General features: G+C 29.8%; 1 protein-coding gene and 1 long non-coding RNA gene across 5 annotated transcripts in view; one reads left to right on the forward strand and one right to left on the reverse strand.

The window, feature by feature from the left end:
- The window catches only part of LOC142318883 (uncharacterized), a 36,729-nt gene that overhangs the window by 10,844 nt on the left and 12,514 nt on the right, over positions 1 to 13,371 (forward strand). For 2 of the 3 annotated variants that reach the window (XR_012755067.1, XR_012755065.1), the window contains exon 3: positions 6,618 to 6,821. This is a non-coding gene — a long non-coding RNA (uncharacterized LOC142318883). Of the gene's footprint in view, positions 1 to 6,617; positions 6,822 to 13,371 lie in introns of those variants that run through there. The other variant, XR_012755066.1, reaches the window with a different exon arrangement.
- The window catches only part of LOC142318881 (RNA polymerase II-associated protein 1), a 97,690-nt gene continuing 86,577 nt past the window's right edge, over positions 2,259 to 13,371 (reverse strand). For both annotated transcript variants that reach the window (XM_075355501.1, XM_075355502.1), the window contains 4 exons: positions 7,874 to 8,039; positions 5,400 to 5,484; positions 4,320 to 4,453; positions 2,259 to 2,340 (listed from right to left, as the gene is read on the reverse strand). In XM_075355501.1, the coding sequence (XP_075211616.1) occupies positions 2,305 to 2,340; positions 4,320 to 4,453; positions 5,400 to 5,484; positions 7,874 to 8,039 (421 nt within the window). In that variant the 3' untranslated portion in view covers positions 2,259 to 2,304. The remainder of the gene's footprint in view (positions 2,341 to 4,319; positions 4,454 to 5,399; positions 5,485 to 7,873; positions 8,040 to 13,371) is intronic.

The following is a 13,371-nucleotide window of genomic DNA, read 5'->3' on the forward strand; positions in this document are numbered from 1 at the left end:
TGAATCATTAACATAAGGTTGGTTTCTTTAGAAAGAACTTTTGACAAAAAACTAAGAAAAATACAGCCAAGGTCATTACTTCTAAAAGTACATCATTGAGTAAGTGATATTTAGAATCACTAACTAAATCATGTTCTATAAACAGTAGCTACAAAGTTTCCAAGAATAAAATTAAAAAGATGATTGAACCATTATAAAAAAAACCTTTGAATACTACCTCAAGGTCACGAACTAAACTTAATAATTGAAATTTTGGAAAAAACAAAAAATTCTAAAGATGATGTTTGAAGAAGAAGGGATAGATAGCATTTAAACTTATATAGAAAATAAACATTTGAATATCCATCCAGTTTTAAAATTTTTGCAAAGGTAACACTAGGAATAGCATATAAGTATTTCAATAAATCTATACGTAGGGAACTAACTTTTTGGATGTAATTAAACTTTAACTTAATATTTACTTATTTAAGTTGTAAAATAATGACAAAAAACAATTAATTTTATGGAAAAATAAGTATTAGTGAAGAGAGTTTAACAGAGTTGTCATTTTACCATTTGAGTAAGATGGAAATTGTGACTTCTTTTAGCCAATGACTTTTGCCTAAAAGACTAAAAGAACTTTTAGTTCTTTTAGTCTTTTGACTAAAAGAACTTTTAGTCAAAAAGTCTTTTGACTTTTTTTGATGGTGGTAGCTGCTTTCCATCCATATGCTTAACAGAGTTATAATGAGATATAATTTAAATGTTTCATGGGAAAAATCTAAAATTATGTCTTTTGTGATAAGGATTGGAACTAGCAGTTAATGATGTTAAAGAACAATTTAGATTCGGAGTAACAGTACAAGGTGAAAAGATAAAGATGCTACGATTTGCTGATGATATAGTAATTCTAGCCGAGAGTAAAAAGGATTTAGAAGAAACAATGAACGGCATAGATGAAGTCCTAAGCAAGAACTATCGCATGAAAATAAACAAGAACAAAACAAAAGTAATGAAATGTAGTAGAAATAACAAAGATGGACCACTGAATGTGAAAATAGGAGGAGAAAAGATTATGGAGGTAGAAGAATTTTGTTATTTGGGAAGAAGAATTACTAAAGATGGACGAAGCAGGAGCAATATAAAATGCCGAATAGCAAACGCGAAACGAGCCTTCAGTCAGAAATATAATTTGTTTACATCAAAAATTAATTTAAATGTCAGGAAAAGATTTTTGAAAGTATATGTTTGGAGTGTCGCTTTATATGGAAGTAAAACTTGGACAATCGGAGTATCTGAGAAGAAAATATTAGAAGCTTTTGAAATGTGGTGCTATAGGAGAATGTTAAAAATCAGATGGGTGGATAAAGTGACAAATGAAGAGGTATTGCGGCAAATAGATGAAGAAAGAAGCATTTGGAAAAATATAGTTAAAAGAAGAGACAGACTTATAGGCCAAATACTTGGCATCCTGGAATAGTCGCCTTAATATTGGAAGGACAGGTAGAAGGGAAAAATTGTGTAGGCAGGCCACGTTTGGAATATGTAAAACAAATTGTTAGGGATGTAGGATGTAGAGGGTATACTGAAATGAAACGACTAGCACTAGATAGGGAATCTTGGAGAGCTGCATCAAACCAGTAAAATGACTGAAGACAAAAAAAAAAGATAAGGATTCAGATAGGACCAAAATTGTCTTTTGTTTTTTTTTAATCAAAAACATGTAACTAGAAACAACATTATTCATTTTGTAAGGTAAAAAAGCCTTCATTATGATTTTAAATATTATGATTATTTTATTACGCCAAAATAACTGATTCAACAGTTAGTATATTTGTTTTTATTATGCTACGTAAGGTTTAACAGTTTCTGAAGATGATATTCATTTTTTTCTCTAGTTTTTTAGAAGCCAGAATATACTGTAAGTTTAACTTATTAGAAAGGTGTCTTGTTTAAAATTAAAGTTATGTAATCCCAAGCAATTTCTTTCATCATAGAACTAGAATAATAACATATCATACAATACGAAAGCTGGTTCCAGTTTACTAATTGCTACAATTGTAATATAGGAACAAAATGTTGGTTGAAATGTTTTCATTCATGAGATCAGTATATAAATAAATATAAATTTAGTGAATTTATGAATCAAATTTGTGGTATTAAATGTACTACATAAACATTACTATACTTGACTAATTAGGTGCTATAACTGCTATGATTGTATAGAATCTGGAATGCCAAGGGAGCTATGATTAAAATGAATATGTAAAAAAAATAAGTATACAAAATGTTAATTTTTTATTGATAAGTACACCAGTCTTACATTTACTGTGAGTATTCCAAGAGTAATTTACGCATCTCCTGTAAACATAAATAGAATTATTATTTCACAAACTAAAATAACAAAAAATAAAAATACTATAATCAAAAAATTATTATTTTTTGTTCACATAATAATATTACACTGCAATACTAAATTTTATTCTTGTGCAATGTACATATGTAATAGAAGACAACAATTCTTGCCGTCTTTAACAAGAATGAAACCAAAAAAAAAAAAATAAACTATTTTTATAATAATGATAAAATATTTCTATTAAAACTTATAGTTCTTCATAAAACAGCTTTCATTACTTTATTTATAATTTTGGATCAATCTAATCAATTATTAAGCTACATAGATCTACTTCTGAATGTGATATTAAAATTTTGTAAAATATTTTGATTGCAGTGATTACATTTGGATTATTTTATTTCTTGTTACTGTTTTTTTCACGTGAAATTTTGCCATTTAAACAGAAAAATAAAGAGTGAAATAAGATGAAGGAGAAAGCTGTATTAAGGCAAGGACAAGGTAAGATAGAACAGCATTAAGAAAAAAATGGAGAATAGAGACAGCATCTTAGAAGATGTGATAGTGGGAGAGAAAGAAGAGAAAACAGCATATTTGGAGGAAGAAATTTAGATAGAAGACTCATTCAACACACAAACCTGATAAACTGCAATGGAATTTGATATATTTAATTTACAAGTAATGTAGATATAGCTGAATGTAGAACAGATCACATAATAGAAGTGAGTAGATATGAGATACATTAAGCACAGTATTAAAATTGCTATTCTCAAAAATAACAAGCATCCTACACAAAGTTTATTATGGAAAGTAGAAAGAGATATCTGTTTCCTTTTGCACTGAGACAAATATATTGTATATCAGCAGCACACAGGTAGAAGACCAAGGGGTAGACCAAGAATGAAATTGATAAATAAATGTGATGGAGGAAGTATACAAGAGAGGAATGTGGTGAGAGTAATGGAATAGAGATGGTTCATGGATCAAGGAGACGGAGAAATTTTATAAATGGCCCGGTGCGAGGAAACTTGGATTAAAGGGACTGTAAATGAAGATAATCAACAGCAAACTAGTCCTGCAAGCAACATAATCACTCTGCTCATCACACAGACTGACTATTTATATAATTAATATCATAGGAAACAACTCTCTATTACTTGTATCTCAAATGTGTCGCAATCATAAGAAATATTGGTTGAGGTTATATTTAAACAGCTTCTTAGTAAAACAATAAATAAATATATTCCTTTCTTCTAATAGTATACAGTCTTCTTTAAATCAGTTGTTTTGATTTTAATTTTTTATGATCAGCAATGGTTTATTTTAAAATTAATATATACAATTACATGGATTCAGTAATCGATTAACTCGTGCATAAGAGAAATGGCCATCTTTATATGAATTTTACAACTAATGAGCACTGAATATACCATCAATGAATCTCAGTACCTAATTATATTGCATAAATATTTTTATATTACCCATATATTATTAAAAATAATTAACTTCTTCCTGAATGGTCCTTAAATCAATAAATAAATGTAAAATTATATTATCGTTGTAATTATCTTAAAATGTAAATTATATTATCATAATATTATTTTTGCTCATTAATACATTACTTAGAGCCAAAAAATTCTGATATAATTTTAATCACTTGTTTTTTGTCTTTAATGACATGTTCAATCATTCCAAGAATTCTGTCTGATAAGTTTGTTTGTTTTAATATACTTCACGTTATGAAGTTAAAAAAAATTTACTCAAAGGAAATTATATAATAAAACAGGTGAATCCACAAAATAATTTTGTGTACCCAATAATGTTCCTAAAAAAGAATAAAACCAAGAATAGATTAATCAGACTGTACAACAGCAAAAAAGCTTTCTCAGATTAAAATATTAAGTATATTTATTAAAAAATATATTTACATTCAAAGTAAATAAATAGTAAATATATTTACTTTATAAAGTTTGATAAAATACTGTACCTGATTTCCTAATGCATCTATTCTTTGTTTAAGACTTTTTGTGAAGTTATTTTCAGGATATTTAATCATAAATGTTGAAACATGATGAACAGCAACTTTGTATAGGACAGGACTCCACTGTGGCCTAATTCTTTCTGCAACAACAATTCAATTATGCTAAGATAATATTTCAATAATTGCATATTATGTAATACTAAATAGAGATTATGTAAAAAATTCAATTAGATTGCATTTTATAAAATATAAAAATATGAATTCTTTAAAATAATTATACAAAACTAAAATGAATTAAGAGGACTGTACTGAAATATTGTTTTTGTATGAATAAATTGGACCTCTTATGGGCTTTGAACCTTTCAGCTTATTTAATAGCCGCATTTGAATGATAAAACAATAAAATTTTTTAAATAATTATGATCATCAATCACAAACAATTATAATTCTTTATTCACTGATAATAAGATATTAATAATAACTACATAGGAATGTAACAAAAAATGGGAGTAAAGGAAAGGAGGATAGTAGTAAACTTCATTCTTTACAACCAGGTGGTGCCTAATTACATGGAACATCTCAGGATGTAGAAAATTGAAGACAAAAGAATAAAATACCAATAATTAGAATTAAAAGTTATATTTAATAAATTGGTCCCCACAGACTACAAAATATAAATAACACTGAGTGCTGTTTCAATGGATAAGAAAGTGTATACTGCTACTATTTTTTATTCTAATGAACTTAGAATTAAAAAGCAATAAAAGGATGAAGTAAACAAACTACAAATTTTATAGAAATATTAAAAACTGAACCTTAGTGATTTAATTAGATGGGATATTCTACCTTAAGACAAATAAAAATTTGTTAACAATCTGGCACTTAACAAGTTTACTAGTATTGCTTGTTATTAAAAATCTATCAAAAAATGTAAAGAATACCACTTTCATAAAACCAATTAATGTAATAAATATTACTATGTAAAATGGTTATATTTTATAAACAAACTTTACACAGATAATTCTTAATTAATATTTAATAAATCATTATAAAGTATAAAAAATGATAAACTATTGAGAATCTTACCAGTAGCAAGAAATTGAAGGTATGTTGCTAACAATCTTACATCAGTTTCACAGGGTTCAAGGAATTCTTCTAATGGGACTACCAGCTGTAAAAAATTAATTACTGATTACTATTACCAAACTTCACTAATAGATATGAGGTGTAACATTAAAAAAACTGACAAGTCATTTTTAAAAATTGACAAGCTTTGAATATTGTTATTCCTAATTTATTTGCAAAGAATTCAGCTTTTGTTTTCAGTATCAATTCATTGACTGGGAATGGCAAATTTCAATGGGAACATTTTATTGATTTTGGAATCACTGTAGTGATGCTTTATCTAGTTGTTCGTAGATTGGTGTTCAAATTTTTTGAACACTTGATTGTGCTTCAATTATTTTAATTTTTTTCTATGCACTGTTGCTATCATCAATGGAGTCAGTTTAAACTCATGGCAAATATCAGTAGTCATCAATTGAAACTCTTCTCCAGCAACTGAATAATTTTAATTTTTTATTCAACTAAAAAAAGAATTCTGTTCCCTGGCCATAGATGAAGTAAGACTTTTACCGCAATACACAATTAAAACACTATGGCTGTGAATACATACACTTTCTTACACAGAATTTTAAGCTAAGTACAATACAACTTAGAAATTGTTAAAGTACAGTATTTTGTTTAAGCATAATGGAGAGATTGATTAACAAGCAGATAAAACCCTGAGATACGACTGAAAGAATTTTTAGTGTTACAATACCAATACAGTAAATGGAAATTCAAAAAGTAAGAGTAGCAGTACTGAACATGTGATCTTGTGGAGTTTTCCAGGTACAGAACTGTAGAAACGAAATATGCATAGCCTGTTCAACAAGCCCAAAGATGTAGTACAGTAGTTGGTCTGCAACAGCTTTGCAAAGAAGAATGTAAATTAAAAGCTGTAGAAATGACACAGGTTGACAAGTTAAATGAATTATGATCCAAATTAATAAGTTATTTTAAAATATGAAATCATTGTGTCCAACAGGTCTTCAGTTCGGAGAAACTTTGTTCTGTTCATAAAATTCAGTACCTGGACTACATAACTCTAAAATTCATATTTTAATCTTATAAAGTTCTCTTTTTCTCTCATTACAGAGAAAGATCAAAGACTATTTTCATTACAGAAGTCCTAAATTACAGTGGCTAGTATAGAACTGTGAAGGGAGCAGCTAATATTTCTTTATGGAATTTTTGTTACAGAGAGTTTTGTTACGGAGAGCTTCAACCGTATGTGAAAAGGAGTGGTAATATTGTTATGATGCTGTGGAATTCTAAGGTTTGAATGATAATATATGTCTCCATGACAGCACTGAGTAGTTAATTATTGAATTTGAACCTGAGTTGATATCACCACAAAATAATTATTACAACTGTTGTTATGCTGTTAGTTGATTATGTTCTAGTTGGTGGGGTAAATAAGTTATTTCAGTAATAATAAAATAATTTCAAAAACTAAGATTTCAGTATGAGATTTCAAGACTAAGATTTATCTTGGTTAAAAGATATAATCTTACAAGAAACTTCAAATATAAATTTTATTAATATTATAATTATAATCAATTACCTATTTACCTTGTATATGTTTCCCCACAACATTAATACATCGCTGTGGAGGTTCTTAATGCCAACAATGAAGCCTTTCATTTGCTTCTGTAATCAATTAATAACCTGATGCTCAAATTTTTTGACATGTGTTTCCTTGGTTGTGCACCTTCAATAATTTTCCTTTTTTGCTAAATATTGTTGTTGTCATTAATTGATGATAGCAACAATATTACTGTTGTTATATTATTATTGTATTACACTTAAAAATTTTCTTTATGGTAATAATAAGTGGTAATAAGGTAAGTCAAGCTTACCTTATTACCAACACATGCAGCTAGGGCTGCGTGTGTTGGATATGGCAAAGTGATATTTGTATTGACAGAGAGTTTTACAGTTGCTAATTACCAGTTCAAGGAAAAATACTTCTTTATGAAATAGAACTGGATTTTGGCTTTATCTTTGTCTGGAGTTAATTACTGACTTCACTTTCACGCTCAAAAGTTGAATAGTACTACATATTGATATTTTTTTTAAGTGATAAGGAAATTCAAATATATAATAATTTTAAATCTAACATTACAGCCATAATCTTGACTGCTGAAGAATTTTTTTTAACTTTTATTTGAGGAAAGCCATTTACCCACATACTCACCGACTTCATTTTAGGTGTAAAATGGTGGGGGTGTGTTTAAGAAAATAAATGAATAAACAGATCACATAACATAACTGATTGAACTGAATCTAAACAAAACCAACTACTAAAACTTAATTTGGCTTTATTTTTTGAGAAAAACTGTTGAATAAAAATATTTTTTTTTGTAAATTATTTGGAAACAGATTTTCTTACTAATGCTAAGAAAATATAGGATTTCTTCAATAATTTTTGATTAAACAAATGAAAAACAAGTTACCTGTTCAACAGGAGTAGATAATACACGAACAAGAGGAGCTTGTTCACTCCAGATTAGTTTGCGAAATTTAACATTATAACACTGTTGGAGAGGTATTAGTATATATTGTCCAAACACTGAATCTCCATATGAAACTGCCACATAATGATCTACCAGTTGACGGTAACTAAATAAAAAAAAAAAGAATAATAGAAAAATATTTAATTTTTTTTTCTAAATTGCTGATGGAACTGCAACAGCACCAACAGAAAAGCATGCAATTAAAATAAATACTAATAATGAAAGTGATGAAAATAAAATGGTGGAAAACATGAACATGAGTCTCCAGATATGGAATCAGTGGTAGAGGCAGTGGATGAATTTAAATGTTTGGATATTTTAAGAGAATAAAGAAGGGGCTAAGCTATTTATGAGAGCTGTGTATAACACATAACTGATTCAGCATAAGATATAAAGAATGGCCAAAAAGAACATGACAACAGTAATTAAATATTATAACAATTTAATACAAACATTAAGAATAAAACATATCTTGGGAGTATGTTTATGTTTTCTTGTTGCAGAATGCAATGAATGGAAGAAATATTGAGGTTGTCAGAAGAAAACAAATTAAGGGATGTTTATTGATATAGGATATGTGAAGTACTTTATATGGACATCCATCCCCTTTATTATTCCTTTCACTGTTGAATTATGGAGTAGCCAGTTTTGATGAATCTGTCATGTCTACAACCATTATATAACTATTGCCAATTTCCTATCACCTACAACAACCTCATTAACCAAATTTATCATGAATAATAAGCAATGCACAGTTGCAAAATTACCTTTATTATAAAAGTTATAGTTTTGATGTAAGATTTATATAATTATTTTTACCTTCATAGAGTAAATATGAAATTTATCACATCGAAGAATTACAATTTTTACCAAAAATTATCAAATAAAATTATTAATTAACAAAACGCTACCTTTCTACAAAAAATCACCGAAGATAAGAGGCTCAACAGGTCTTGATATACTGAGTATCAACTTGGCAGGTGCTGTTGGTCAATCCTAAGAAAAATTAGCAATGATATGTCACTGCGCTCAAAATGACTCTCAGTGGTCAATGCTAGGTCAACATTAAAAATCACAATAAAGTAGAAGGATATAAGAATAAGAAAAAGAGGTGACAAGAGGGTGACAAATGATACCTGTGAAGGAATAGAGCATGAACTAAAAGCTCATTAAGAATGGGAGTTCAAGGACCTGTCCAGGTAGCAGGTGCGTATTTTGTTCGCAAATCCCAGGGACATGAAACATTTTTACTTTTGCTATATTACATTACTCAATGAGTATATGTTTTCCAAATATATGCTGCAACAATAGCTTTTCATTTAGAAATTAGTGTGATCCAAGAAAAATCAAGGCTTCTTAAAGGAACAACTTTGCCCATCCGTGCAACTATAAGGTGTTTAGAATTATGCAACTGAACAATAAAATATTAAGCCAGTTGCTACACTGAAGGAAAGGTATAAAAATATGTTACTTAATATAACAATTTTTTTCACACAAAAAAGAAAAATAAGGCCCATTATTAATAACATTTATATTAACATTTTCAGAATTACTAAAATTAAGAGAATTATTAAATTTAAGAGTTAGTAAATAGAAATGTAAAGTTGGTGATGTCCTCCTCTAAAATCTTCTTTACCTACTCTTCCTCAGACTTTTCTAAATTCCACTGATTCATCTGACACCTTTTCTTTATGTTTTATGCCCCAATCTATATATATTTCATTATCACTAAATTATGGTCGCTATCAATGTCTCTCCTGCATATGCTTTGCACTTGACGAGTTGATTTCTATATCTTTGCTTAACCATGATATAATCTATCTGACACCTTGTAGTATTACCCAGCTTTTTCCATTATATATTCCTCGATTATGATTTTAAAACTGGGTGTTGGCAATTACTAAATTATACTTCGTGCAAAACTTAATAAGTCGGTCCCCTCTTTCATTCCTTTTGCCTTGCCTGTATTCACCCATAATATTTCCTTCCTTGCCTTTTCCAATGCTTTCATTCCAATCTCCAACTATTATTAAATTTTCATCGCCGTTTATGTGTTTAATTTCTTCATACACACAATCTACCTCATCATTATCATGGGCACTTTTAGGCATATAGATGTTTACATTACAATAATTCTATGCTAAGCGTTTTGAAATACTCTACTCTCTTCCCTATCTTCTTGTTCATTACAAAACCTACACCTTCCTGTCCTTTATTTGATGTTGAGTTAATTATTCTAAAATCACCGGACCAAAAGTGGTTTTCCTCTTCCCACCACAGTTCCTACATCACAGTTCTAGAAGTAATAGTTCCTATTACATCTAGATTTAATCTACTCATTTCCCTCTTTAAATCTTCTAACCTATCAACATTTTTTACACTTCTACGCTCCAACTTGTAGAATGTTATTTTTTTATTTTCTGGTGACCCCGTCCTTAGTAGTCCCCACCCAGAGATCCAAACAGGGAACTAGTTACCTCCAGAATATTTTATCAAGGCGCCTCCATCTTTGTTACATGAAAATGCAGACAGTTATATTTTCTTGGAAAAAAAGCAGCTGTAGTTTTGCTTTCAGCCGCACAGTATTCAGAAGATTGAGTGATATTGACATGACCGTTTAAGTTCTCCTGACCTACGCTCTTAACAACTACTGAAAGAGCAGCTCTTTCAGTACTGTTTCAGGAATCATTCTTTAGTCTGGCTCTCAACAGATACTTCTCCGATATAGTTGCACCTTTGGTCCAGCAACTCTGTATTACTGAGCACTCAAGCTCCCATACCATCGGCAAGGTCTCATGATTCAAAGAGGGAGTTTATACCTACAGATTACAGTAAAACCTGTTTTAACTGGTATCTTACCTATGTGCATTTTAAAAGTCTGCACATTTGTATTTAATTTATATTAGCTTGAACTATCTAAATTAAAAAAAGTCTAAAATGAAAAATTCAGTAGAAGATAAATTAATTTTTTTTTTGTGTGTAGAATTGGTTTTTAATGAGTAGATAAAAGATTTTGAGATTGATGAACACATCTAATCTTACATCAGCATGGTTTTGTTTTATTTTGAATAGCCATGAGAAATTAATTAATTATATAATTTTATATGATAAATACAAATAAAAAAAAAAATTAATACTTTTAGCACACACTTCACTGAACTGTTTTGTACCTTCTGTAAATATACAATAAAAAAAATCATATATTTCATTAATTACCAAATACATGGTGTTTCATAATGTTCTTAGGCGTTACAAAAATTCAGTACAAAAAAAGTATTTCACTTACCTAAATGATAGTTGTACGAGGTGATTCAGGGACTCAAACAGTTTTTGTTAAAATCTATAAATGTTCAATATGTGCTCCTCTGGTGACACGGCACACATCAATACGAAAGTCTAGCTCTTGCCAAACTCGTTTGAACATGTCATTTTCAATAGAGTTGATTGCATTGATTATGAGATGCTTTAGCTCAGCAATATCGTGCGGCATTGATGGGATAAACACCTTATCTTTCACGTAACCCCAGATAAAGATGGCATGATCACATGGCATGAGGTCTGGTGATCTTGGTGGCCACAGCATAATGTGTTGGTCTTCTTCAGACGCACGTCCTATCCAGCGCCGAGGTAATGTTGTGTTAAGGTACTGTCGAAACTCATATGAAAATGGGCAGGACAACCATCTTGCTGGAAAATGAAGTCGTTGAGTAGCTGAAGGATAAGCCATAATAACATATCCAGGTATATCATGCCGGTTACTGTCATTTCCATAAAAAAGAACATAATACACTGCCTCATGAGAGATCGCACAAAAAACATTTACTTTCGGAGAATCCCAAATGTGTACCACATAAGCGTGTGGGTTTTCAGTTCCTCAAACTCGTACGTTATGACGGTTTACTTTGCTGCTAATATGGAAAGTAGCTTAATCGCTGAAAATTAGCCTCATGAGAGATCGCACAAAAAACATTTACTTTCGGAGAATCCCGAATGTGTACCACATAAGCGTGTTGGTTTTCAGTTCCTCAAACTCGTACGTTATGACGGTTTACTTTGCCACTAATATGGAAAGTAGCTTAATCGCTGAAAATTATCTTGTTTACAAAACCTCCATCTAACATCATCTTTTCCTGTAACTGTAAACAAAAATCGAGCCTACGTGTTTTATCTCCATCAGAAAGACGCTGGATTAATTGAAGATGGTATGATTTGCATAATAAACGTTTACGGAGAATTCTCCACACTGTTGTTTTGTAATTCCTAATTCACTGCCTGCAGCCGCAGTCGATTTTGATGGGCTGCAAATGAAACTTGCACGCACACGTTTGACATTGACTTATGAGGTTGATGGACGACCAGTTGATTTTCGCTTGCACAAGCAACCAGTTTCACTGAATTGTTTATACCATGCACGAATTGAATTGGTGGCTTGTTTATGTAAACAATAATTATGTTTACATAAAAAAATAAGTAAAATAACAAAAAAAAACATGTACTAATGTTATTCAGACAATAAAGTTTATGTATCTTTTTCAAATTCAATGTCAAATTGAAAATTGAGAAATTATGATTTCATAAGCTGTAACACAGAAATCAGCTGGCCAACAACTGCATTTTATGTCGTGTCATGTCACCTCCCCATGTCTCACATGCCATATTGGCAAACTTAAATGAGCAAATCTCCAAAGCGATAGATGAAAGATATTGTGTACAAGAGAAAAGTTCATAAGCATGAGGAGTTGGATGATCATGATACAGATGCCACTGCACAAATTAAGGAAAGTCATGCAGAATTGCAAAGAGCAACACTAGTAATCTGAAAACATGCAATCAAATGTATTGAAGTAGCAGGACAGATTTTTGAAAATTTACTGTAAACTTTACTAAATATATCAATTACATTTTTATTTTTTTAACATTGTATCAATTGTATGTAACTCCATTTTCTGTAGATGGTAACATTTAAAAGTTTCATACAGTAAATATTAAGGATCAAATTTCTTGAACTTTTATTTGTTTTATTGGGCTATCTTACATCAATTTTTTCACAATTAAATTATCTCTCAAGTTCTGATAAAAATTTTTAAGCATTTATTAGTTATCTAACAAAGTTTTTGTATTACAAACATAGAAAAACATGTTTTTAAACAACAAATTTTTCTGTTTTATGTTGGATATTATGAAAACTACTAAAGATATGTCTCTAAAATTTGTTTTATTCAATTTGTCAGGTCAAAAGCCACAAGAAACCATCAAGATTACTCCTTAATTTGTGTTTCTAGAATTTCAGTACGGTTTTATTTCATTTTTTCCCAAGAATCAGGGTAAAATCTTTCGCTAGGCATAACTTGCCAATGGAGGGTTTCTGGAACCATGTTCATATGAAGTTTTTTCATTATTTTTGCTAGTAGAATGAGCTCAAAAAGTACTGGTAACAC

This window comes from Lycorma delicatula, chromosome 2, assembly GCF_047948215.1.
Source record: "Lycorma delicatula isolate Av1 chromosome 2, ASM4794821v1, whole genome shotgun sequence".
Taxonomy (NCBI): Eukaryota; Metazoa; Arthropoda; class Insecta; order Hemiptera; family Fulgoridae; genus Lycorma; species Lycorma delicatula.